The 27,649-nt window shown below is 46.4% G+C and overlaps 1 protein-coding gene across 3 annotated transcripts; it reads right to left on the reverse strand.

Moving 5' to 3' along the window:
• Positions 1–181: 181 nt before the first annotated feature.
• LOC133444499 (uncharacterized) lies at positions 182–27,649 on the reverse strand. Of its 3 annotated transcripts, none has more exons than XM_061722330.1 (10): positions 27,597–27,649; positions 25,001–25,105; positions 24,673–24,916; positions 20,831–21,111; positions 11,078–16,311; positions 7,099–7,315; positions 5,759–5,985; positions 2,653–2,943; positions 2,473–2,579; positions 182–1,535 (listed from the first exon to the last, which is right to left on the reverse strand). In XM_061722330.1, exons 2-10 carry the CDS (start codon positions 25,067–25,069, stop codon positions 1,261–1,263), a joined length of 6,945 nt encoding a protein of 2,314 aa, XP_061578314.1. In that variant the 5' UTR covers positions 25,070–25,105; positions 27,597–27,649; the 3' UTR covers positions 182–1,260. The 3 variants fall into 3 exon arrangements, with proteins under 3 accessions (XP_061578314.1, XP_061578315.1, XP_061578316.1); XM_061722331.1 differs by lacking the exon at positions 27,597–27,649 and adding an exon at positions 25,232–25,302; XM_061722332.1 differs by lacking the exons at positions 20,831–21,111; positions 24,673–24,916; positions 25,001–25,105; positions 27,597–27,649 and adding an exon at positions 16,771–17,331.

A 27,649-nucleotide genomic window follows, 5' to 3' on the forward strand; every position in this document is an offset into this window, starting at 1 on the left:
CCATATATATATATATATATATATATATATATATATATATATATATATATATATGTATATATATATGTATATATATATGTATATATATATGTATATATATATATATATATATATATATATATATATATATATATATATATATGTATATATATATGTATATATATATGTATATATGTATATATATATATATATATATATATATATATATATATATATATATATATATATATATATATATATATATATACATATATCTATGGGTTCTGCAACCAACGTGCATTAGTGTTACAGTGAAGTGCGGCCATCGTCATAACACAAGCTAAGTTGTTTCCACACACATTAAAGATGAATGAAGTCGCAGACGAAAAGTGTCTCGTTGGTCCCGTGGATGGGAAATTTGGGAAATCATTGAAAAAACGGATGGATGGAAGCGTGCTCTGTTTTCTAATGTGTTTCCATGTTCTGGAATGAACTTGAAACAGTTGTAAGTATTTTGTTATATTTAAGTGTTTACAGAAGGTCCTTGACTATAGGCTACCTGTCTCATTCAATGTGCATACTGCATATATTTAATTTACTGCCCTTTATAGCAAATTGCACTGATTTGTTCTTGGTGAAGCACCACCTTGATAAAAATAAACTGTTTCATAAATTGAACACATGTTTTCACTAGTCATTGACTCGTATACAAGAATCCATTTGAAACAAACAAAAAAAGGAAATCTCATTGTTCTCAGGTCTAAAATTGATATGCGATCAAATTGCAATTAATTGCGATTAATTAATTACAAAGCCTGTAATTAATTCGATGAATTTTTTTAATGAGTCCCAGCCCTAGAAAAAAATCTTTAAATCGTTAATAAGACCCCAGATGGAGGGTTTATTTTCTCCATTTGGCACAATGAATATGGTACTTACCCAGTAACAAAATTATATTAATAATATCAGAAACAGAAAATTCGAAATCATCCATGAAGAAAATAATATGGCTTAATTCAAAAGGAGGAACATTAATAATTTTAAGAGATATCCAATTGTGTATGAGGCCCAGCGGTAGTAGCTCACGGTTCGCCACTGAGTTAACGTGATGCCTGTGTTACGGTGAAAGCACAGCTGTAGGCAGATGCTTGTTAGTAAAGAACCGACCTGCTGCTGAACAAAAGCGTCTACTGGATGAACTAGCAGTGAAAGTTTGGTCAGAGAGACCTGCTCATTCTGCAGAAACAACCCGCTGCTCTAGTAATCGCTTTCCTTTCTCTCTCATTTATTGGTACTGTTTCTCAGCGTTTCCAGGAGTTCTTTATATTCTGATGTATTCTTGTACGGTGCATCATGATGTGAATGGTGAAAATCCTCTCTTATCCAGGCATCAAGGATATTTCTTTGATTCTCGTTAATAACTTTCATACGGAAATACCCCTCCACCAATCCTCTGCTTCCAGCGTTGTGGTACGATGTGGTCCCGTCTTTAGACAGACGTATCTTGTGATTTCGTTGATTTACGTTTGTCCGTCTGATTTCTGGAGTATGAATATCTGAGGAACACAGAACTTCATGTTAATGTGATATCAAAACTGTCCAAAATGCCAAAGGTTAGTGGACATCCAGTCCACAACGTCTTCAGACATGTCTCAGGATTTGTGGTCTAAACAGCATTTTTCCATCTCTGCTGTTTTACAAACCTGATTAATCTGCTGTTTAAACCACAAATCCTGATCAAAATACCTCCAAGGTTCCTCCCAGTTGTACTGGAGGCCGTCGCAGCACCATCTAGTCCCTTCCTGAGGTGTTAGGACCAAAAATAATAACCTCTTATCAGAATTTAGAAGTAAAAAATTAGTGAACCTCCTTGACGTCCCTAAGACATGCCTGAAGTTTAGCTAACGGTTCTGGTTCATCTTCATAGACAAATACAGCTGCGTATCATCAGCATAGCAATGAACACTGATGCTGCTTCTGGATTAAACATCCCAAGGACTGCATGTAGAAACTGAACAAGATTGGTCCTAGCACTGAACCCTGCAGGACACCATAGCAGATCCTAGAACTGAACCCTGCAGGACACCATAGCAGACCCTAGAACTGAACCCTGCAGGACACCATAGCAGACCCTAGAACTGAACCCTGCAGGACACCATAGCAGACCCAAGAACTGAACCCTGCAGGACACCATAGCAGACCCTAGAACTGAACCCTTCGGGACACCATAACAGTGAACATGAACAAACTGGAATCTGTCAGATAGATCTGATCTAAACCAACCTAGAGCTGAACCAGTATGGACACTAATCCCTTATCTGAGGTCCAGTAGAACCAGTATGGACACTAATCCCTTATCTGAGGCCATCAGCAGCATGTGTATCTTGATGAGATGTTGAGGCTCAGACCTCGACGACTCTGACCAACTTCAACTCCTGGTTTGGGCTTTAAAGAGCATCTATAACTTGAAAATACTTGTTTAATAAAACCAACCTGCATCTTTTCTGAGCTCTTCTGACGTCACTGGATGGGAAGCAATCACTGACATCTTTATCAGTTTAACGGGATCCCCACTGAGAAAAACATCCGTGATCTTGGACCTAAGAGAGAGAATAAGTCAGCGGTCCGTAGAGAAGGTTGTGGTTGAGCTCGTGGAGGGAAGGACCTGCCCACCTGACTGCTCTGGCCTGATGGGAAGCGCCAGTGGTCAGAGCTCGCTTGTGGTCTTCTGCACGGACCTCCATGCAGAGACCTCGGTTTCCTCCCTCGTGAAGGATGTGAGAGAGTCCCCGATTCTTCTCTTTGAACTCGTCGAGTTTGTCCTCAGACTTCAGCGTTTCGTAAACCTTCTGGATGCTGTTCCTGGGAGGGATGTGGTCCGCCTCCACAGGAGAACTGTTCCTGTTCTCGTTGTTATCCAATCTCTCACCCGTAGGTCTGGTTTCCCTCCGGAGAGCTTTCACGCTGGAGAAATCAGACATTTTTAGGATATTTACGTTCACGTAGTCAGAGAAAAGGTGTAAAGAGCAGAGGTGTTTAATCCAGGTGCCATAAAATAAAAATCCTGTCCAGCAGTTGTTCCAACCAAATACTAAAGCAGCTCCTCTGCAGGTAAATAGTAGGTCGTTAATGAAAACACCTGTTCTAAATGTACAGGCTGATCCAGAAACAGCAGGGTTTTTACTTTATGGCATTTGGATTAAACGCCTCTGCAAAAAACAACCAATTCCCATGTTGCAAACAGCAGAAATTGCTGTAGCATTGTCTTCACATGCTTCTTCAGAGGGTTGGAACAACTGCTGGACAGGGTTTTTACTTTATGGCACCTGGATTATTCACCTCTGGTAAAGAGATGGAAGTTTATTGTTGACAATGAGCGGATGCTGTAATGACGATGACTCATGTGTGTTAATAAATCTCCTCCAGGAGATAATGTGCAAACTGCATGAACGCTAATAAACTGGCAATTTAGCGTCGGCCATGTGTCTAGATTGTACAAACGAAGTTATGTGCCAATCCGATAAAATCTCCAGGAGGAGTTTGTTAAAGTACGAGGCCTGGAAATGACCAGGGGTCCGTTTCACAAAGCAGGTTTAGTGAAAACTCTGAGTCTGTTAACCCTGAAATGAGGGAAACTCTGAGTTTTCCGTTTCACAAAGGGAGGTAACTCAAACCAGAGAAAGAGAGGTAACTCTAGCCTGTTTCACAAAGAGAGGTAACTTAAGCTCTCGGTCAGTTACCGTAGTAACAGACGCTCTGAACCTAACCTGGTCGGGACCAGGTTTATTTCAGCGAACCTGGAGTTTCTCTCTGTCTCCTCCCTCAGTGGCGTCAATTCAGCCAATGGGTCTTTACGCAATACACATCCGTTTTCTGCACCACGGACAGCAAGAGCAGAGTTAGAGAGCGGAAAAAGCGTATCTGACAAACGCAATTTAACTCGTTCACTTTATTCACTATGTCAGTGCAACAATATCACAGGGACATCCCAGTTTAACTTCAAACAGTTAAAGTCCAAATGCAAAAAGGAGAGGGAGAGTAAAAAAAAGTCAAATATTTCCCTTAAACAGATGTATAAAAGGATTTATATCTTACTTTGAGATGAACTTGCATAATTAATCCATCAGTGGCGAACAGCCTCGTTAATATCTTCTGGACCCATCACTTGCCTTCTTTCTTTTTTTTTTATTGCGTGGTTGTCTGCTTCATTTTAATTTTTGTGAGTTAGTAACACTGCAGAGTGCACTAAAAAGCAGATTGATAGAGACCACTGTCGTCAGGGACGCTGGGACATTTCAACATATGAGGGGTGTACAAGTGTTGGGATAGATAATACCTAGTGAAATCCATCATGTTGTTCTGATATGCATTTGTAGTTATTTTATATGTATGAATTAATAGAATAAATCAATACAAATAGATACAGAGTAATTCCATAAATGTATTTAAAAAAAAAAAACATTTACATTCTCCCCTGAAGCCGAGGTGTGGCAGCTGCCGTACCCAATTGACGGCCCTGATCTAAATGACAATAAAATTTCATTTTTTTCCCCAAAATATGCTCTCATACTCGCCATATGCACGTATTAACACTTCTAACTCCAGTGGCGTGGAGTATGTGGATCTTGAGATGCAAACTAATGTTTCCTCAAAGGGATTTTGTAAATTGAAATGATAAATAAAGTTAAAAAGAAAAAAAAGAAAATGTATGTCCCTCTTTTGTGTCGCCGGTTGCCATGGTGAATCCTTGTATCAGCGCTCTACTGATGATGGCTTTTTATTTCCCTCACGCTCACGCTTAACTTCAGGTGAAACTACTTAGAGTTGAGTAAATTACCTCAAATCCGCTGTTCTGGAACCGAAAACTCAGAGTTTCCGATCTCAGAGTAGATCAACTAAGAGTTCAGGATTAAACTCAGAGTTTGTTGAACCTGCTTTGTGAAACGGACCCCAGATGACCATCTTGACGGGAAAATGACATTTTCTGTTCAAAATGCCGGACTTCCTGTGTGAGTTAGACCATGGGTCCAAGAGACTTTTTTGTAGGGCTTTGTCTGATACAATAGACACGTAAAGGTCATTGCTGCAGGTCAAACCATATTGTGGGGCTTGTCGAAAAACATATAATAGGTGGCGCTATCGAGCCCATTCTTGTCGACCCATACTCGTCGCCCATAAAATACGTAATTTTTGGCATCACCTGAAGCGTGTGCAAAATTTGGTGAGCTTTTTGGCATCTTAAGGCCTCGCACTCTTAGTGCTCGGGCCCTAAATATCTTGCGTAATAAATAATCACCCTCTTATTTACTGTATATACCAGTAAAGACATTCAGAAATCCCCCATTTGTCCGATTCTGGTTGAGATTTATGTACGTCTCGCTCAGCTCTGACAGGAAAGCGTCACATAAACGCCCGACTCAGTTTGTGACCAAAATGACTCATGACCTTTTAATCTCTTATTTTTCATTTTGGAGTAACCTTACCGTTTTTTTGTTTTTTTTTTACTTCTGAAAGTCCAACACATATCTTTGTACCATTTTTGAAACTTTTCAGTTTTGAAAAATGTAAAAATTGGGGTGTTTTTTAAAAAACTTTTGACCGCTATTATCTGTCAGTAGGATAGTGACATCATCATGGAGGTTCTCGGTCTGATTCCTGGCAGGAGGCTTCCTGGGCTCGGGGGCGGTCAGTTGGGGGGATTGGGTGCCGAACAGTTGTGACAAACATTTAACTGGCGCTTCTACAATGATGTGAAATGATTACTGTAACAGTGTCTTACTCGTGGAGTCGGCCCGTCAGACCCAGGTTGTGTTTCTTGATCTGTTCAGCATCTTCTCCTCCTCCGATGTCGGTCTGGTTCAGTGTGTCCTTAAACCTCCTTCTGGCCTCCGCCTGGGTCTTCCTGCCCCCCCCCTCGATGGCGTACTTCCGCCCGGACTGGCAGGCTTCGTTGTATCCTCGGTGCAGCAGCAGAGTCGGCGCAAACCTGGGTTTATTCTGCTGAAGCTGAATGAATGAATGAATGAATGAATGAATGAATGAATGAATGAATGAATGAATGAATGAATGAATGAATGAATGAATGAATGAATGAATGAATGAAGGTTTTTGGTTACATTACATTATATGCAACTTAACTTGTGTGCATGTAACTGACAAAATGTTACATATTTACATTATAAAATCATACATATTTACACTAATCAGTTTCACACAATAAACAATAACACACAGATTCTGTGTAGCCGAAAACTACGGAAAACTCCTGCCTGGCCCTAATACTCTTCCATAGAAAAAGGAATTGGCTGAAGCCGAAGCTCATTCTTGCCGATCCTGTACCTTCCAAAACATAACCCAGTTTATCAGGAATACCAAAGAAAAGAAAATTTACTCTAAATCGCTCTGCATTATTAAATTATATTCAAATCATTTTGTATTGTAATCCTTAATTATTTTGTCTTTCAATATTTTTTAAAAACTCAACAGATATCTACATAATTCCAGTTCATCACAAAGTCAATTACATAATTTGACTCCCAGAAATGAAACATATCTGTATTTAACATTAGTCCTCACATAACATGTTTCAAAGACCCATAGTCTTCTTAAATTATAATTTGTTTCTTTTAATCTAAAAAAATGTTGAATACAAGTAGGAAGGAAATAATATTTCTAATGTTTTTAAATAAACAATATCTATGAATTTTAATGTGCCTGACTCTATAAATAATGTATTAGTAGTATCGCGATAAGAAACTTTAACTCTTTTCTGGAGTTTAACTATAGGGTCTATAGAAGTTCTGTATGTGTTTCCCCAAATCCCCACAATATGACATGTGTGGCTTTATAAGAGAGAAATACTAGCTGAGCAGGAACCAGAGATTTACTTATTTAAGGTTTGACTCGTATCGATGTTTATAACATTACAGACATACAAGCGTATTCCTCCTCTTTTAAGGCCTTTTTTGTGTAAAATCCTCATAAATCATCTGATTGTAGCGACTCTTCATGCCAGTAAAATAAAATCTCATACAAACAACAACTTTGTTCACTTTGATGTTTTTGATTTGATCAACAACAAAGAGTCACGAGGGAAACCGGCACCGGGACCAAACTCACGTAGGTCTTGGTGGTTTGGCGAAGGTCTGCAGCCGCCTGCTCCAGGTCCGGAGAGTTTGGGTGGGTTGCCTGCACGACGGCGTGGTACAGGCAGTTCTGGCCCTGCGACTCCACCGGGGTCACGGACCCGTCTCTGTTCAGAATCTCAAAGTGTCCTGTGTGCGCGGCCTGCTTGCCGCTGAGCCGGTCCTTCATGCGGGTCAGGAATCCCTTGTTCCTGGTGAAGATCAACATACATACATGTTGGGGGACAGATAATCACAGTAGTCTAGTCCTGGTTCAGTTTTAGGGACCTGGACTGGTTGCTGTTTGTGTCTCTGCTTGTTCCAGTTTCTGTTTGTTTGTTTTCTCTCTAGCAGATTCCAAAGGCTTGTGTGCCCTTTGTGTGTTTCTCTTATTTCAGACTTGCAGCGGATGCTACCGCCTCCGTCATCCCCAGAACCCCCTCCGTCATCACCAGAACCCCCTAGGTCATCCCCAGAACCCCCTCAGTCATCCCCAGAACCCCCTCAGTCATCACCAGAACCCCCTCCGTCATCACCAGAACCCCCTCCGTCATCACCAGAACCCCCTCAGTCATCCCCAGAACCCCCTCAGTCATCACCAGAACCCCCTCCATCATCACCAGAACCCCCTCAGTCATCAGCAGAACCCCCTCCGTCATCCCCAGAACCCCCTCAGTCATCCCCAGAACCCCCTCAGTCATCAGCAGAACCCCCTCCGTCATCCCCAGAACCCCCTCAGTCATCACCAGAACCCCCTCCGTCATCACCAGAACCCCCTCCGTCATCACCAGAACCCCCTAGGTCATCCCCAGAACCCCCTCAGTCATCCCCAGAACCCCCTCAGTCATCACCAGAACCCCCTCCGTCATCACCAGAACCCCCTCCGTCATCACCAGAACCCCCTCAGTCATCCCCAGAACCCCCTCAGTCATCACCAGAACCCCCTCCATCATCACCAGAACCCCCTCAGTCATCAGCAGAACCCCCTCCGTCATCCCCAGAACCCCCTCAGTCATCCCCAGAACCCCCTCAGTCATCAGCAGAACCCCCTCCGTCATCCCCAGAACCCCCTCAGTCATCCCCAGAACCCCCTCAGTCATCAGCAGAACCCCCTCCGTCATCCCCAGAACCCCCTCCGTCATCCCCAGAACCCCCTAGGTCAGTGATTCTTAACCATAGGGCGCTCGCGGCCCACACTTGGGCCGCGAGCGCCATCTAGTGGGCCGCGAAAAAAAATTCAGTTTTGTACGTGTGGGCCGCGAGGGCCGCGGGACTGCATAGCAACTCCCAACCAAATGAGGAGAAGACACTCAGCTAGCTGTACGTGTAATAGTAAGAGAAATGGTGTGTATTTATAGAGAAAATCATTCATTTTGCAGTAATGAGTAGGTAGGTTTAGATCCGCCAGGATCAGGGATCGATTACTTGGGTCTGCGCCCAGAGCGAGCGAGCGAGCGCGCACGCGCGCGGGGTGATCATTTATCCTGACGCGTCCCCGCGGCCGGGGAGGTCGGTGCCGCTCGGGCTTGCGGGCTCCGTCGTTTACTGCTGAAGGATTGTACATGTAGATGTGTGGGCTGACGTGTCTGCTGGACTGGACTGTTGTTCGGGCTTTCTCAAAAGCATCGGAAAGTGACACGGCTGCAGCGGCCAGAGACATGTTTAAAACATGTTTGGGTCCACATACAGCTGTGAAGCAGCTTTCTCCACAATGAACATAATTAAAACTAAATATCGTTTCAGGCTCATCAATGAGCACCTTCACATGTGTATGAGAACCTGACACCATCCAGCCCAGATTTAAAGTCCTGGCAGGAGAAATTAGAGCTCAGTTCTCTCACTGAACGACAGAAAGTGGGGGCATAAGATTATAAGAGGGGAAGAAAGAGAAACTGCAAAACTGTTAAATTGTTAAGATGTGTTTATATTAATTTAGTAAAATGTGTTGAGACAATTAACAAAGAAAAGGGGAAATTCAAACTGCTGGTAAAGAAATAAAATAAGATAGCATTTGAAAAATAAAATAAAATCTATTTTATTTTTAAGAGAAAAAATGTGTAATTGAAGTTACACATGTTAATGGGCAAATATGTACTTTTTTAATATAACAGTCAGATGCAGATGTTGATACAACTATGAGGCTACTTGAATATATATATATGTATATATATATATATATATATATATATATATATATATATATATATATATATATATATTTATATATATATATATATATATATATATATATATATATATATATATATATATATATATATATATTTATTATGATGTTATTATGATGTTCTGGACCTTCGCTTGAGTAAATTTTCTCTAAATGGACCTCTTAAAGTTGAATACCCCTGCTATACAGTGTTAATATTTAACGGGCCCCGGGCCACTCTGTTCTGAAAAAATTGGGCCCCAAGGTCAGAAAGGTTAAGAACCCCTGCCCTAGGTCATCACCAGAACCCCCTCCATCATCACCAGAACCCCCTAAGTCATCCCCAGAACCCCCTAAGTCATCCCCAGAACCCCCTCCATCATCCCCAGAACCCCCTCCATCATCACCAGAACCCCCTAAGACATCACCAGAACCCCCTAAGTCATCCCCAGAACCCCCTCCATCATCACCAGAACCCCCTCAGTCATCACCAGAACCCCCTCCTTCATCACCAGAACCCCCTCCATCATCACCAGAACCCCCTCAGTCATCCCCAGAACCCCCTCCGTCATCCCCAGAACCCCCTAAGACATCACCAGAACCCCCTAAGTCATCCCCAGAACCCCCTCCATCATCACCAGAACCCCCTCCGTCATCCCCAGAACCCCCTAAGACATCACCAGAACCCCCTAAGTCATCCCCAGAACCCCCTCCATCATCACCAGAACCCCCTCAGTCATCACCAGAACCCCCTCCTTCATCCCCAGAACCCCCTCCATCATCACCAGAACCCCCTAAGACATCACCAGAACCCCCTAAGTCATCCCCAGAACCCCCTCCATCATCACCAGAACCCCCTCAGTCAACATCAGAACCCCCTCCTTCATCACCAGAACCCCCTCCATCATCACCAGAACCCCCTCAGTCATCCCCAGAACCCCCTCCGTCATCCCCAGAACCCCATAGGTCATCACCAGAACCCCCTCAGTCATCACCAGAACCCCCTCAGGCATCACCAGAACCCCCTAGGTCATCCCCAGAACCCCCTAGGTCATCACCAGAACCCCCTCCGTCATCCCCAGAACCCCATAGGTCATCACCAGAACCCCCTCAGGCATCACCAGAACCCCCTAGGTCATCCCCAGAACCCCCTCCATCATCACCAGAACCCCATAGGTCATCACCAGAACCCCCTCAGGCATCACCAGAACCCCCTAGGTCATCGCCAGAACCCCCTAAGTCATCACCAGAACCCCCTCAGTCATCACCAGAACCCCCTCAGTCATCACCAGAACCCCCTCCACCATCACCAGAACCCCCTAGGTCATCCCCAGAACCCCCTCCATCATCACCAGAACCCCCTCAGTCAACACCAGAACCCCCTCCTTCATCACCAGAACCCCCTCCATCATCACCAGAACCCCCTCAGTCATCCCCAGAACCCCCTCAGTCATCACCAGAACCCCCTCAGGCATCACCAGAACCCCCTAGGTCATCCCCAGAACCCCCTAGGTCATCACCAGAACCCCCTCCGTCATCCTCAGAACCCCATAGGTCATCACCAGAACCCCCTCAGGCATCACCAGAACCCCCTAGGTCATCCCCAGAACCCCCTAGGTCATCGCCTGAACCCCCTAAGTCATCACCAGAACCCCCTCAGTCATCACCAGAACCCCCTCCACAATCACCAGAACCCCCTAGGTCATCCCCAGAACCCCCTAAGTCATCACCAGAACCCCCTCCACCATCACCAGAACCCCCTAGGTCATCAGCAGAACCATCTTTGTGTGCAGTTTGCAGAGTTACTTACTGTTGTGACTCTTCCGGCTCTTTCCTCAGCCGGAGGACGATGTCCCCGGTGGAGCCGTCCTTGCCTGGATAGTAGTCCTCGGCAAGGGGGTTCCCTTTTCTGTCCACCGTGACCACCCTGATGCCTCGGCCGCAGAGAGCATCGGTCTGTGTGAGGACGTGGAGGTCCAACGCCGTCGCCGGGTACTTCTCATCGTAGATTTCATCGATGTAAGAGTCCAGGTTCCTGTCATCGGCCTCTGACAGTAACACATGCTGATGTTGGACGCTCTCTCTCATCTGGTGTTTGTAGACCTGGTTCTCGAAGAAGCCCTGGGTGTCGGCCCGGCCCAGAAGGTTGCTGACGGCCGTTCCAGCCCCGTGGATGATCTTTCTAGTGCAGGCTTTGGTCGTGAGGGAGACCAGGAGTCCTGAACAAGTCTCCACAAACGCAAGTGAAACCCCTTCTGCTATATTGTCCAGGAGCTCGTCCTTGAGACTCGTCACACACGACAGTTGGCGTCTTTCATCCTGGTCATCTTTGACTCGTGGCAGCTTCTTCATGGTTTCCAACAACTGAGGGATGAAGCTGTGATTGATCATGAACTTTGTGGGGATGGAATACATAAGCTCTTTGAAATATCTGATAGTTTCTAAAGTGTTGATCACAACCTGAAGCTCTTTGCTCTCGGTGCGCTGTCTTACAGCTCCGCATAACTCAACCAGGGCGCCGTGGACTTGAGGAACCTTGGTGCACGTCATCATTATATTAGGAATAACCTCTGTTGTTATCTGAGATACCAACTCGCGCAGTTCTGTCTCATAACGCTCCTCAATATTCAGGTCGGGGAACCCTTGATCCATGGCCGTCCTCGATACTCCGTAGCTGATGGTGTCCGTGAGAACCTTATCCAGGTCGCTGTTTTCATGAATCATTGAAGACACCTTCTTCCTGTAAGACTCCTCCAGGAGGTTATGAAAGAGAGTCTTGAGTCCCTTTTCAACGGCGTAGTTGACGGCGGTTATGCATCCTTGCTTCCCCAGCTCCTGAACCGCGTACTTGCCCGCCTGTCCAAAGCACTGTTTCATCGTGGTGATGGCGGCGCTCTTAGATGCAGTGACCAGGCTTTTCATCCCACTTTTTGCAAAACCAGCGACTTGCCTGATCCTGTTGAATCCAGCGAAGACCAGCGACACCCCGATGCTGATGGCTTTGGAGATGGCCCACTGAGCCCAGTCGAACCCTCCCTTCATCATTCCCCTGAAGCCGTGCATCATGTCCTGCACGCCCTCATTTATGAGTCCTAACCCAAACTGACTGGCGAAGCCGCCGGTCAGGGTACAAACGAGAATACCTGCCGCCACCTGGAGGAGACCCAGACCGAAGCAGAGAAGGGCGTCGACGGAGAACTCAGGCTTCTTTTTAACATCGAATATGAAGCACAGGCCGAACTCCTCGAGAGCCATCAGTTCCTTGGTGGTGATAAAGTCTTTGTCTGCTGACAGACTATAGACACTGGAATCCTCCGTCGTGGCCTCGCCACCACTTTTTTCAAGGTGCTCAAGGGTCTTCAGGGAGTTTTCAATGTGTGCCTTCCAAGATTTGAAGAGATTCATCCTGGCGGTCATCTGACTTTGCAGATTGGTGCTTCTGTACTGTGAACTTAAGTCTTTTGTGACGGACAAGTTGTAGAACATCATTGCGTTTGTTGACTCTGAGAGGTACACGTCCACCGCCGTCCCGCACTCTTCCAGCAGCCTCTTCGCCTTCTCCATGGAGTCGTCCTTCCGCAGGTTGATGGTGATGTAAGCTTGGTTGTAAAGAGCCACGGCGCTGTAGAGAGCATCGGCCTCGGCAGCTCTCCGCCAGTATGACAGGGCTCCGTAGTCACTCTTCGACTTGAAGCGGTGCATGATGGTCCGGCTCTTCGCCAACTCGATGAAATCGTAGAAGTTGTTGCTTCTCCCCCGAAGAAGGTGCTGGGCAGTGACCGTCAAGTGTTTGGTAAGGTCTTCTCTCAGCACGTCGACATCATCATGCCTGCCGATGTGCCGTTCGTGGAGGATCAACCACATAGCCCACGACTCCTTCAAAGCATTGAGAGCAGTCTGATAGTCAAACTTTGACCGATAACTCTTAAAATAATCTGGAATGTCTTTGAATAGCTTTTGTGTGATGTCCGTCTTCTCCTCTTCTGTGTAATTGTCGTCAAAGTCACAGAGAAACTCACAGAAGTAGGAGAAGAGACTTTCTTTTATTTCAATCTCAAACAGCTCATTTCTCTCCAGGCCGTCGAGGTGTTTGACCTCGTTCTCCTCCCTGAGGTGCCTCATGGTTTCCAGGGAGTGACCTTGGTACGCCGCTGCAAGATGCTCCTGGTTGAGGATCATCTGGACCATGCCGGGGTTTCCTTTCCGGCCGGTGCGCCCAAACGCCTGCCGCTCCACACGCTGACTCCCAGGGAAGTACGTGAGGAGCACGAAGAGGCCTCCGCACTCGTTCACTTCCTGTTGGACGTGTATGTCCGTCCCCCGACCTCCGAGGTTTGTAGCAATAATGATGGTCCCCCGGCCGAAGTTCTGCTTCTCGATGTTGTGCTTTTCGCTGATTGTGTACATCATGATCTGCCTGGACCGTCTTTCTTGGGCACACATTTTAGTTTTTAGTTCCTCTGCAGTTTTGACATCCTCACAAATGATGAGGACGACTTGGCCCCGGTCTGCAGCGGTTTCTGCGGCGTTACAGACGAGCTGGACCCACTCAGCGGTTCCTCGGGTCGCCTGAACCGCCGGCAGCTCCACCAGCTTCTTGTGACGGTGAGCCGGAATGACATAGATGGCTGTTTTGTAGTGACGTTCCAGGAAAGCTTTCTCGGCTTCCCCCCCCAACGTCCCAGAGACACCAAAAATGCCATTTCCACTCAGGTACCTTTTAAAGAAGTAGACGTTTGACATGTAGTTGGTGATGTTGGAGAGTTGTGAAACGGCCAGTTGGTGCTTCATCTCCAGAAACTGCTGCAGACCGTCGCCCCAGCGCTTGTTCTTCTCCAACACCCCACTGGCCTGAAAATCCACTGGAATGATGGCGTCGTATTGCTGATGGTCGTCGTTGCTGAAAGCGGCCGCGTCGGCTTCAGGCGCCCTGTCAATCATGTACTCCCTCCCCAGAGTCATCCTGATGGCTTTCAGGGCATTTTCAACAAAAAGCGGTAACTGGTTCTCAATGTACTCTCTCAAGAAGGATGGGATCACAATGAACCCCTCCAACTTCTCCAGTGAGTCCAGGGTGCATTCACTGGAATATTTGATTTTAGATTTTAATGTATCAACAGTTGCGTCAATGAGAGTTTTCTCGGACATGATTTCACAGGCGCGTCCTTTCTGCAACAGAAGCATCCTGACATCAGGTTCCCCGCCAGGGCTTTCCCTCCCGTACATTTGGGCTTTATTGTTAAAGAGTGAGTAACAGTCGACCGCTATACTGTTATCCGTTGATGACAGAATCTCATGGAGAAGCTCGTACTGCTCTTCAACACCAACCTTGACCAGGATGTTCTCGGTGGCGTTCCACTTGGCATCGTCGGTGCCATCATGCTCCGTCGGTGTTTGACTCATGGCCTCGTTGAAAGCATCAATGTCTTTTTGTGAGTAGAAGCCCATCTTGGTGCCCAGCAGCAGTACGTCCTGCTCTGAAAGGTCCTCGGACTGTGAACCAACCACAGCCTGTTTCGCTGCCTTGTGGAAGGACTGGATCCTGGTGGTCCAGTGGATCTCCCCTGACGTGGACATCTCTATCGGGCGGCAGGCCGAGACCATGGCCCAGATGCTCGCCAGGACTTGCTCCACATGTCTCAGGCCACTGGCCTGGCGAGACAGGTAGGTCACCTCAACGCCACTGTCCAGGGTCATGTAGTCCACCTCATCGACCACCACGCACTCAAACCTCCTGTTGCCTCGGGTGCGGTTCTTCTCGAACTCCTGCCTCAGTATGTCTGCAGCGAAGGTGCTAACAGTGCCGTAAACAACTTGCTTCCTGTACGCATCTTCAAGCGCCTTGTCACAATTCACAGAAGAGCTGCTTTTCTGATGTGGCGGAGGCACGGTGGACGATGTCACACCAAACATGGAGTATAACTTTCGCCACACTTCTTGATCACGAATGGCGAGCAAAGGAGAGCTGGTCACAATGTCCACCGCCAAACCCCGTACTGCCTGGATCGTAGCAAACATGGCTAAAATGCAGGTCTTTCCTTCTCCAGTTCCAATTTCCAGGAGACATCCTCGTTCGTCTTGGACTTGAGGTAGCAGCAGTAAAAGTAAGGACGCGAGCTGAGTCAGTCTGGGGAAGTAACCTCGGACCTCTTCACCACTCGTGGTAACGAATGTGGTGCATTCCTTAACAGCTAAAGACAACACAAGCAGGATCTTCTTCAGAGAGCTGTGTGCGCTGGGCTGGGACAAATCAAGGGACATCATCTGTCTCTTTCCACTATTAATCAGGTCTGCAGTGATGGTTAGATCTGGAGATCTGGACAACGCTTCTGAAACATACTGCAGAATATTGTGCAGCTGTGATAGAACCTGTTCTGGATAGTTATTGTCCCGCATTTCATCCAAGATGGTGACGATGTCCTTGTCCACCTCAGAGGACACCTGGTCCTGAATGTAGCCGACAGGATCTTTATCGTTCAGGGCAGCGAGGACCAGGCTGCAGCCGGGCTTATAGGTGCAAACCTCGTGGAGGATCTGCTTGACTGTTTCTTGATGCATGCTTGAGATCCTTCCAATGAAATGCATGATTTCTGTTGGCGTCCAGATGTTGTTGAAGAGTATTAGACTCAACATCTCCCTACAGTCTCCAGCCAGCTGTGAAGTCATTTCAAAGGCACTAACTAAAACCCGTCTGGCCAGTGTCGGCTTGCTAAGATGAAGCTGATCTTGCAAATTGAACAGGAATTCAATCTTCTTGTCTTGTCCAGTTGTGGGATCCTGAAGATCAGCGTCACGCTCCACATTGAGCTTCACCACTGCCTCCAGAACACTGAACCTCTCAGTCAGGGACAGATCCACATATCCAGTCGCTTGATCCAAAGTCCACAGTGACCCAACAGGGTTTTTGTGATCTCCTAGGTATGTCAATGTCAGCTCATTTTGGAGAGTCTTCATCCGGTCTTCCAGCTTGCTTGTTGAGTTTTCATTCTCTGTGATTTCATACATTGATAGAAGTTCTTCAAATTGTCCTTGTACATCACCAAGCTTTATTGAAAAAGAACACAGAAAGCAAAACATTAATGTCAGGTCCAAGGACAGAGAGATAAACAATCATCCCACATACTTTTTGAAACGCCACATCGTTTTTGACTTTCTATGAAAGGTTGATGAGCTCACAGGATGACCATGAATCTTGACTCAGACACTAAGAACTGGTCTTTAAACTTCAGCAAGTTGATCTGCCTTTGCCACAAAACTTAAACAGCCAATTCAATTCAATTGTATTTATATAGTGTCTATTACAACAGAAGGTCGTCTTTAGATTACAGTACAGAAATCAAATTTTACAGTAATCTAGTCTAGAAGATACAAACGCCTGAAAAAGTGTTTCAGCATCACTCTGGGAGAGGATGTTCCTGATCTCTGATATTACGGAGATGGAAAAACGCTGTTTTACAAACCCGATTAATCTGCTGTTTAAACCACAAATCCTGATCAAAATACCTCCAAGGTTCCTCCCAGTTGTACTGGAGGCCGTCGCAGCACCATCTAGTCCCTTCCTGAGGTGTTAGGACCAAAAATAATAACCTCTTATCAGAATTTAGAAGTAAAAAATTAGTGAACCTCCAGTCCTTGACGTCCCTAAGACATGCCTGAAGTTTAGCTAACGGTTCTGGTTCATCTTCATAGACAAATACAGCTGCGTATCATCAGCATAGCAAAGAACACTGATGCTGGTTCTGGATTAAACTTCCCAAGGGCTGCATGTAGAAACTGAACAAGATTGGTCCTAGCACTGAACCCTGCAGGACACCGTAGCAGACCCTAGAACTGAACCCTGCGGGACACCATAGACCCTAAAACTGAACCCTGCGGGACACCATAATAGACCCTAGCACTGAACCCTGCAGGACACCATAGCAGACCCTAGAACTGAACCCTGCAGGACACCATAACAGACCCTAGTACTGAACCCTGCGGGACACCGTAGCAGACCCTAGAACTGAACACTGCAGGACACCATAGACCCTAGAACTGAACACTGCGGGACACCATAACAGACCCTAGAACTGAACCCTGCGGGACACCATAACAGACCCTAGAACTGAACCCTGCGGGACACCATAGACCCTAGAACTGAACCCTGCGGCACACCATAACAGACCCTAGAACTGAATCCTGCGGGACCCCATAGACCCTAGAATTGAACCTTGCGGGAAACCATAACAGACCCTAGAACTGAACCCTGCGGGACACCATAGACCCCAGAACTGAACCCTGCGGGACACCATAGACCCTAGAACTGAACCCTGCGGGACACCATAACAGACCCTAGAACTGAACCCTGCGGGACACCATAGCAGACCCTAGTACTGAACCCTGTGGGACACCATAGACCCTAGAACTGAACCCTGTGGGACACCATAGACCCTAGAACTGAACCCTGTGGGACACCATAGACCCTAGAACTGAACCCTGCGGGACACCATAACAGACCCTAGAACTGAACCTTGTGGGACACCATAGACCCTAGAACTGAACCCTGTGGGACACCATAGCAGACCCTGGCACTGAACCCTGCGGGACACCATAGACCCTAGAACTGAACCCTGCGGGACACCACAACAGACCCTAGAACTGAACCCTGCGGGACACCATAGACCCTAGAACTGAACCCTGCGGGGCACCATAACAGACCCTAGAACTGAACCCTGCGGGACACCATAGCAGACCCTAGAACTGAACCCTGTGGGACACCATAACAGACCCTAGAACTGAACCCTGCGGGACACCATAACAGACCCTAGAACTGAACCCTGCGGGACACCATAGCAGACCCTAGAACTGAACCCTGCGGGACACCATAGCAGACCCTAGAACTGAACCCTGTGGGACACCATAGACCCTAGAACTGAACCCTGCGGGACACCATAACAGACCCTAGAACTTAACCCTGCGGGACACCATAACAGACCCTAGAACTGAACCCTGCGGGACACCATAGACCCTAGTACTGAACCCTGCAGGACACCATAGCAGACCCTAGTACTGAACCCTGCAGGACACCATAGACCCTAGTACTGAACCCTGCGGGACACCATAGACCCTAGAACTGAACCCTGCGGGACTTCATAACAGACCATAGAACTGAACCCTGCGGGACACCATAGACCCTAGTACTGAACCCTGCTGGACACCATAGCAGACCCTAGTACTGAACCCTGCAGGACACCATAGACCCTAGTACTGAACCCTGCGGGACACCATAGACCCTAGAACTGAACCCTGCGGGACACCATAGCAGACCCTAGATCTGAACCCTGCAGGACACCATAACAGACCCTAGAACTGAACCCTGCGGGACACCGTAGCAGACCCTAGAACTGAACCCTGCAGGACACTATAACAGACCCTAGAACTGAACGCTGCGGGACACCATAACAGACCCTAGAACTGAACCCTGCGGGACACCATAACAGACCCTACAACTGAACCCTGCGGGACACCATAGACCCTAGTACTGAACCCTGCAGGACACCATAACAGACCCTAGTACTGAACCCTGCGGGACACCATACCAGACCCTAGAACTGAACCCTGCGGGACACCATAGACCCCTACAACTGAACCCTGCGGGACACCATAGTAGACCCTAGTACTGAACCCTGCAGGACACCATACCAGACCCTAGAACTGAACCCTGCGGGACACCATAGACCCTAGAACTGAACCCTGCGGGACACCATAGACCCTAGAACTGAACCCTGCAGGACACCATAGCAGACCCTAGCACTGAACCCTGCGGGACACCATAACAGACCCTAGAACTGGACCCTGCGGGACACCGTAGCAGACCCTAGAACTGAACCCTGTGGGACACCATAACAGACCCTAGTACTGAACCCTGCGGGACACCATAGCAGACCCTAGAACTGAACCCTGCGGGACACCATAACAGACCCTAGAACTGAACCCTGCGGGACACCATAGCAGACCCTAGTACTGAACCCTGCAGGGCACCATAACAGACCCTAGAACTGAACCCTGCGGGACACCGTAGCAGACCCTAGAACTGAACCCTGCGGGACACCATAACAGACACTAGAACTGAACCCTGCGGGACACCGTAGCAGACCCTAGAACTGAACCCTGTGGGACACCATAACAGACCCTAGAACTGAACCCTGCGGGACACCATAGACCCTAGAACTGAACCCTGCGGGACACCATAACAGCCCCTAGAACTGAACCCTGCAGGACACCATAACAGACCCTAGAACTGAACCCTGCAGGACACCATAGACCCTAGTACTGAACCCTGCGGGACACCATAGCAGACCCTAGTACTGAACCCTGCAGGACACCATACCAGACCCTAGAACTGAACCCTGCGGGACACCATAGACCCTAGAACTGAACCCTGCGGGACACCATAGTAGACCGTAGTACTGAACCCTGCGGGACACCATAGCAGACCCTAGAACTGAACCCTGCGGGACACCATAGCAGACCCTAGTACTGAACCCTGCAGGACACCATACCAGACCCTAGAACTGAACCCTGCGGGACACCATAGACCCTAGAACTGAACCCTGCGGGACACCATAGACCCTAGAACTGAACCCTGCGGGACACCATAGCATACCCTAGTACTGAACCCTGCGGGACACCATAGACCCTAGAACTGAACCCTGCAGGACACCATAACAGACCCTAGCACTGGACCCTGCGGGGCACCATAGACCCTAGAACTGAACCCTGCAGGACACCATAACAGACCCTAGCACTGGACCCTGCGGGGCACCATAGACCCTAGAACTGAACCCTGCAGGACACCATAGCAGACCCTAGAACTGAACCCTGCGGGACACCATAGACCCTAGTACTGAACCCTGTGGGACACCATAACAGACCCTAGCACTGGACCCTGCGGGACACCATAGACCCTAGAACTGAACCCTGCGGGACACCATAGTAGACCCTAGAACTGAACCCTGCGGGACACCATAGACCCTAGTACTTAACCCTGTGGTACACCATAACATACCCTAGAACTGAACCCTGTGGGACACCATAACAGACCCTAGAACTGAACCCTGCGGGACACCATAGACCCTAGAACTGAACCCTGCGGGACACCATAGCAGACCCTAGAACTGAACCCTGTGGGACACCATAACAGACCCTAGCACTGGACCTTGTGGGACACCATAGCAGACCCTAGAACTGAACCCTGCAGGACACCATAACAGACCCTAGTACTGAACCCTGCAGGACACCAAAGCAGACCCTAGAACTGAACCCTGCAGGACACCATAACAGACCCTAGTACTGAACCCTGCAGGACACCATACCAGACCCTTGTCTATTCTGATGAACCTGATGACCTTGTGTACATGGACCCTCCTGCTGAAGACCAGCCGGGCAGAGCAGGAAAAGAGAGGATGAAGAACAGAGAGAGGAGACACAGATATATTGTCAAAGGTACAAATAAATATATATTAGCATTAATTATTATAATAAAGGGGGGGTTCTACCATAGGAAAACTGCAGCTAGACCTACCTCGTCCCTGTCTACATGCGCTGCAGGACCCTTCAGGATGTGCTGGAGGACCTGACTCTGCTGCTGCTGCCTTGCTCGGAGGCTCTGCTCCTGCCGGAGGGCCTCCTGAACCCGGGACAGGTCCCTGAGGGACGCCTTATTCTCTCTGTCCACCTGTTCCTGGATGATCCTGGTCTTCTCAAGCTCTTCCTGCCGCCGCTTTTCCTCTTCTTCTCTTTTGCGTTCTTCTTCTTTTTTGCGTTTCTTCTGCTCTGTTGCTTGTTTCTCTTCCTCAATTCGGCCTTTACGAAAAATAAAAAAAATGTAGTAATGAATTAAAGTGACCATTTGATGGCCATTTCCAGTCATTTTACTCTTATCTATGGTCAATCAGCTAATCGAGTTTGAAAGTGCTGGCAAAGGATAAATGTGAATACTCAACTCAACTTTATTTATAAATCACTTTAAAAACAACACAGTTGACCAAAGTGTTGAACACAAACATGGATTCAAACATTAAAAAATGAAAACATGTAAAACAAATATGAAACATAAAAGCATAAAAACAAAAATAAAACATTAACGCCGAGATCTCAAGCTGACTTAAAGGCCAAAACGAAAACTTATGTTTTAAAGGAGGATTTAAAAACAGGAACATCAGAGTAATCTTATTCATGCTTCAGTAGAATATAAACTTGGGTGTCATCAGCATAAAAGTGGAATGAAATTCCATGATTTTGGAGAAGTGATCCAAGCAGAAGCACGAATAATGAAAATAGAGGGCCGAGAGTTGAACCCTGAGGCACTCCGCATGTGAGAGGTAGAGGGGAGGCAGGAGGTGCAGGGGTTAAAGGAGGGAGGGTCAAAGGTGTCCCTGCTGTTCATAACCCTTTTATTAAAGAAAGACGTTCTCACCAACTGTAGTACAGTTCTCCAGGCTGAGAGAACAGAGTTGATGGTTTTAAATCCAACCTGAGGATTTGGGATGTTACATGCAATAATATAAAATAATATGTTTTTTTCTGATAAACTCGCCAGCTGCTCCTCAACATCTGGAAAGACACCTGTATTTCATCTTTCTTCAATTCACGCTCAGCTCTCCAGCACTCCCACCCGATGGCGCAGGCATCCTCATGAAACCAGCGCTCAGATCTGGGCGTGGAAAGCTTTGTTCTAAGCTGAACCACAGCATCTAGAGCACTTTGGCAGGACGAATGAAAGCGGGATGAGAGTTGGTTTAGATAAAAGCTGCAGAGAACTGAGCAGCTGTGGAGGAGCACACAATTTAACCATGTGACACGAGAACGGCACAAACTGTAAAAGATTACATGAGTGAATGACATTTTATCAGTGACCTAAGTCTTTGACCGATGACTTTACAAGGCAAGTTTATTTCTATTGTTCAACTCAACAACAAGGTCGTTCAAAGTGCTTCTTAGAGACATTAAAACATAAATAAAAATCATGATTTAAAATTTAAACAAAAAAAATAAAAAAGAACAATAGATAAAATCAGATATTAAAGATAGATAGTTAAAATTTCAGTTTTAAAACTAAAAATTAAAAGTAAAACTGCAGGTTTGGATCTTTATTCAGGTGCAGCGGAGAACAGATGAGTCTTCAACCTGGACTTTAATAAACTGAGTGTTTCAGCTGATCTGAGGCTTCTGGGAGTTTGTTCCAGACCTGTGGAGCATAGAAACTGAACGCAGCTTCTCCATGTCTGGTTCTGGTTCTGGGAACGGATGAAGAACCAGATCCAAATGACCTGAGAGGTCTGGAAGGTTCATACTGGATCAGGAGGTCCCTGGTGTGTTCTGGTTCTGGACCATTCAGGTCTTTATAGACCAGCACCAGAACGTTAAAGTCCTCTGATGGACAGACAGCCAGGTAAAGACCTCAGAGCTGGACTGATGTGGTCTGATGTGGACTGATGTGGACTGATGTGGACTGATGTGGACTGATGTGGTCTGATGTGGTCTGATGTGGACTGATGTGGTCTGATGTGGTCTGATGTGGACTGATGTGGTCTGATGTGGTCTGATGTGGACTGATGTGGTCTGATGTGGTCTGATGTGGTCTGATGTGGACTGATGTGGACTGATGTGGACTGATGTGGACTGATGTGGACTGATGTGGTCTGATGTGGACTGATGTGGTCTGATGTGGACTGATGTGGTCTGATGTGGACTGATGTGGTCTGATGTGGTCTGATGTGGTCTGATGTGGTCTGATGTGGTCTGATGTGGACTGATGTGGTCCACTTTGTTGGTCCTAGTGAGGACTGGATCAGTTCTGGATGAGCTGCCAGTGTCTAATTGACTTTTAAGGTGGACTGTAAAGATGCTGTTACAATTATCAAGCTGCTAAAGATGGATGCTGGACTAGAGTCTCCAGGTCCTGCTGAGACATCAGATCGTTTATCTTGATATGTTCTTAAGTTGGTAGTAGGCTGACTTTGTTATCAATCTGTTCTTAAGGTGGTAGTAGGATGACTTTGTTATCAATCTGTTCTTAAGGTGGTAGTAGGATGACTTTGTTATCAATCTGTTCTTAAGGTGGTAGTAGGATGACTTTGTTATCAATCTGTTCTTAAGGTGGTAGTAGGATGACTTTGTTATCAATCTGTTCTTAAGGTGGTAGTAGGATGACTTTGTTGTCGTCTTAATGTCTTTTTCCAAATGTTGGTCTTAGTCCATCCCTACACCCAGTTTTCTGGCCTGGCTGGTGGTTTTTAGGTGTTTAGATTGAAGCTCTGTGGGCGCCTGTGATCATTTCTCTTTGGCTCCAAAGACAATAACCTCAGTTTAGTTTAGCTGGAGAAAGTTGTGGCACATCCCATCAATAATCTCCTCAAAGCATTTACCAAGAGCCTGTACATGGCCTCGGTCTCCTGGGGACACTAATATATACCTGTGTGTCATTGGCATAGCTGTGGTAGTTTATGTTGTTGTTCTTTATAATCTGTGCCAGCGGGAGCATTTGGATGTTAAACAGAAGAGATCCTAGGATGGAACCCTGGGGAACTCCACGTGTGATTGTTGTCTGCTCAGGTGTAAAGTTAGCTGTTGACACAAAGTACTTCCTGTTCTCTAAGTTTGTTCTGAACCCGTTTAGTCCAGGCCCAGAAAGACCCGCCCAGGTATCCAGTGGTTTTGTTTCCAGATGTTTCCACATCTGTGTTCAGACATTCGTAATTAAACTCTGGTCAGAGCGTCTCTGAGCTGCGGTCTGAAACCTGGCTTGAAGCTTCATAGCAGTTATTTTGGGTTAAAAGGTTATTTAGCTGTTGAAGATAGAGATTTGAGACAAGATTGTCCTTTTTCAGCAGAGGTTTAATTCCAGCTGTTTTTAGTGGCTCTGGAAAAACACCTGACATTAAGGACAAGTTCACCAACAGTAACTGGTCTGACTCCAACATCTTTGAGACCTTTTTTAAAAAAACCTGTTGGCTGGACGTCTAAACAGGAAGAGGTGGAGTTCAGCGAACGTAAGATGTCCCCCAGGTTAGGGATGTAACGGTATGGGATTTCTTTTGGTACTAGGAGCCATGAAATGACCAACAAAACAGACAAGTATCTGTATCAAATTATCAAATTGATGTTTTATGTAAAGTCATACAATATTATATTAGGTTTATGCTATATATTGTATGCTTTCTAAACATGCATTTCAATCTGTCCAACCTTCTGTCTCAACTGAAGTTCCACCTCAAAGCCCAGACCTGACAACGCCTCAAACGTGCTTTTTCTTCAGATCTCCCAAAAAAACACTTTAACCATTACTAATGCTTGTTAGTCTCTGGTTTAGCCACTGTGGTCCACCATCATAAACCCGTTCAAAACCATTACAGTTGTACTTACCGAAGTTGGGACAGCGGTAAACTACATTTTTATATGTTTCATTGACCATTTCAAATTCTTTGCGGTCCTGGCTCTCTCTTATGGTGTACGATGCAAGCCAAGACCAACTCCTGAGGTCAAACGATGAGTGATTTCCATATCGAAGGAAAATCCCTCTATCGTAGAACAAAGGTGCAAAAGGTACTGTCAAAAAGAAGATGGATTTCGCTGAAGTTTTGCTGTTTCCTTCCAGTTTCTGACCACGCTGAAGTAAAGAAAAAGAGAAGAAGCAACAGTAAATAAGTGATTAAACAAAACAGTCAATCTTCAATTACATTTTTTAACTTACTTCATCTTCTTTTGTGGACCAGTACCAAGTGTAAGGAGTCGTATTCGTAATTGTCTGATCAAAGGACATGTTGGACCATCAGCTCAAAGCCCAGTTGCTTTTTCACTAAAAACGAGAAGACTTCAATGAGTGGTTTCAAGAGACCCACAAACTTTACAGAATTCTAACTTGCCTGAAATAAAAAATACTTCAACTATTAATGACTCTATTGTTGTTATAAACCTAGGTTACTTCTTCCCAGCAGGTTTTTCTGATCTGTTGTTCTTGTTCTCTTCTCTTTCCGTTCCACTCAACCTCCAACCGGTCCAGGTGGATGCTGGTCCTTCCCCAGTCCTGTTCTGTCAAAGGTTTCTTCCTGTTAAAGGTGTCTTTTTCTTTCCACAGTTGCCTGGTGCTGGATTAGGACGGGGGATCGTATCCAGGTAACATTTTGATACAACATGTGTACAACTTGTTGCAAATGAAGCTAAACTGGCAGCACGGTGGCTTAGTGGTTAGCACTGTTGCCTCACAGCAAGAAGGTTCCCGGTTCGACTCCCAGGCCCAGCAGGACCTTTCTGTGTGGAGTTTGCACGTTCTCCCCGTGCTTGGAGATAAAATAGATAATAAAATGCTGCACAGCTTTGTGCTATAATAAAGTACAATAAAGTGCTTAAACCTGGAGCTGCTGCACTTTTCTCTCAGTAGGTTTAGCCGCCAACCGCAGATAGCAGTTTTATTGAGGTCAAAGTCCAGGTTCTTATCCACAACCGTCCTCAGTTTCTAGCCGGCTTCAGTTTCTAGCCGGCTTCAGTTTCTTCTCGCAGTCTTTGGGTTCCTGTAAAAGTCTTCGGGTTCCTTTACAAACCTCCGGATTCCTCTAGAAACCTTTGGGTTCCCCTATATACTCTTCACTTACCTCTAGAAGTCTTCAGGTTCCTCTAAAAACTTTTGGGTTTCTCTAAGAACTTTTCGGAACAGTGTGATCAGAAAGTTGTTAAATTCTCTCACTTCTCACTCAGATGTACTCGACTTAAAGGGGACCTATTATGAAAAACATGTTTTTTCTTGTTTTAACATATATAAAGTGGTCTCCCCTCACCCTGCCAGCAGAGGGGAGACGAAATCCCATAAATTTCTGCAAGGTCTGTGACCCCCGCCTTACAGAGTCCCCCAGTGTCACATGATTTTTTTGAGCCGATTAGAATCTGCGCCTATGGTGACGTCACCATAGGCGCAGAGGTTCGGCCTCCGCTGCTGAAACCACGCCCACAACCAGCTCTCTCCGCCGGTTGGAGCTCCGCCATTGTTCAGCAGCGGTGACTGTTTTCCACCGGTTTCAACAGTGAGGGAGAGTTAAAATGAGGTTTTGCATCGACATTTACCCTCATAAAAGGATCAGTTCCAACAGCACGGACCCGGCAACTGCACACGAGTCAGCGGTAAGTTCCTTTTTTTTTATGTTATTTATATTTGTATGATCTTTGCATGGGCTAAGTATTTAGCTTAGCCCCAGAGCACCGGCGCCGCATACGGAGCTGCGGGGGCGGCTCACAGACCGGCCCGGCTCCAGTGTTCCCTAACGGAGCCACTCACTCGTTAGGTAAATTAGTAATACATTTTTTCTGTCTGGTTTCAGATCTTCCAAGCACCTGAAGCTGTTCAACGACACCTTCAGAAGATGCCCGGTCCTTCCTTGAGCCAGCAATAGTGCATAAATGTTATTTATATACAACTCATATTTTATTTTTTTAACAATAAAGTTGCCATTTGTGAAAATTCATTGTTTTGATTTATTTACAGTAAACATGATTCATCTGTCTTGTAACATAAGAAATGATGAGAAATCTTCCTGTGTGAAGACGAGGTGACTAAAGGCTGATTTATGGTTCCGCGTTACACCAACGCAGAATCTACGGCGTAGGGTACGCGTCAATTTAACGCAGAACCGTAAATCAGGCTTTAAGATCCGTTTACAGCGTGTAACTGAATGAGAGCGTCCGACTATCACGTCGAGCTGCGTGACATCGGACGCTCTCTGTCCACACTGAAACTGTTAAACTCGCGGCCAGTTAGGACAGTCTAATACAAAAAAAATAAAGCCATGGAATTGATCTTGTCGCAGAAGCTTCTCGCATGGGACACGTTTTGTGTACAACGCAGCCGGCTGCTCTGGCCGGAGCAAGGTTTATTCTCCTCCCCTCCTACACGTCATTCAAGCAGCCAATCAGCGCAGAGCCTCATTATCATAGCCCCCCCGCCCTTAAAATGAAGCACAGAAAAAGGCTTTAGAAGCGGTAAAACTGTTTCTGTTTCTACCAGACTCCTGCACAGATCAGGAGGTTTCTGTTTCTACCAGACTCCTGCACAGATCAGGAGGTTTCTGTTTCCTGTTTCTACCAGACTCCTGCACAGATCGGGAGGTTTCTGTTTCTACCAGACTCCTGCACAGATCAGGAGGTTTCTGTTTCCTGTTTCTACCAGACTCCTGCACAGATCGGGAGGTTTCTGTTTTCTGTTTCCTACCAGACTCCTGCAAACTTCAGGAGGTTTCTGTTTCCTACCAGACTCCTACACTCGGCTCTAACTCAGTTACAGGTAAAGAGAGGAATCTCACCTCAGAGTTGTTTCTGGAGCCGGCTGCGACCCTCGGAGGAGCTCAGGTACAGG

This window comes from Cololabis saira, chromosome 5, assembly GCF_033807715.1.
Source record: "Cololabis saira isolate AMF1-May2022 chromosome 5, fColSai1.1, whole genome shotgun sequence".
Lineage (NCBI taxonomy): Eukaryota > Metazoa > Chordata > Actinopteri > Beloniformes > Belonidae > Cololabis > Cololabis saira.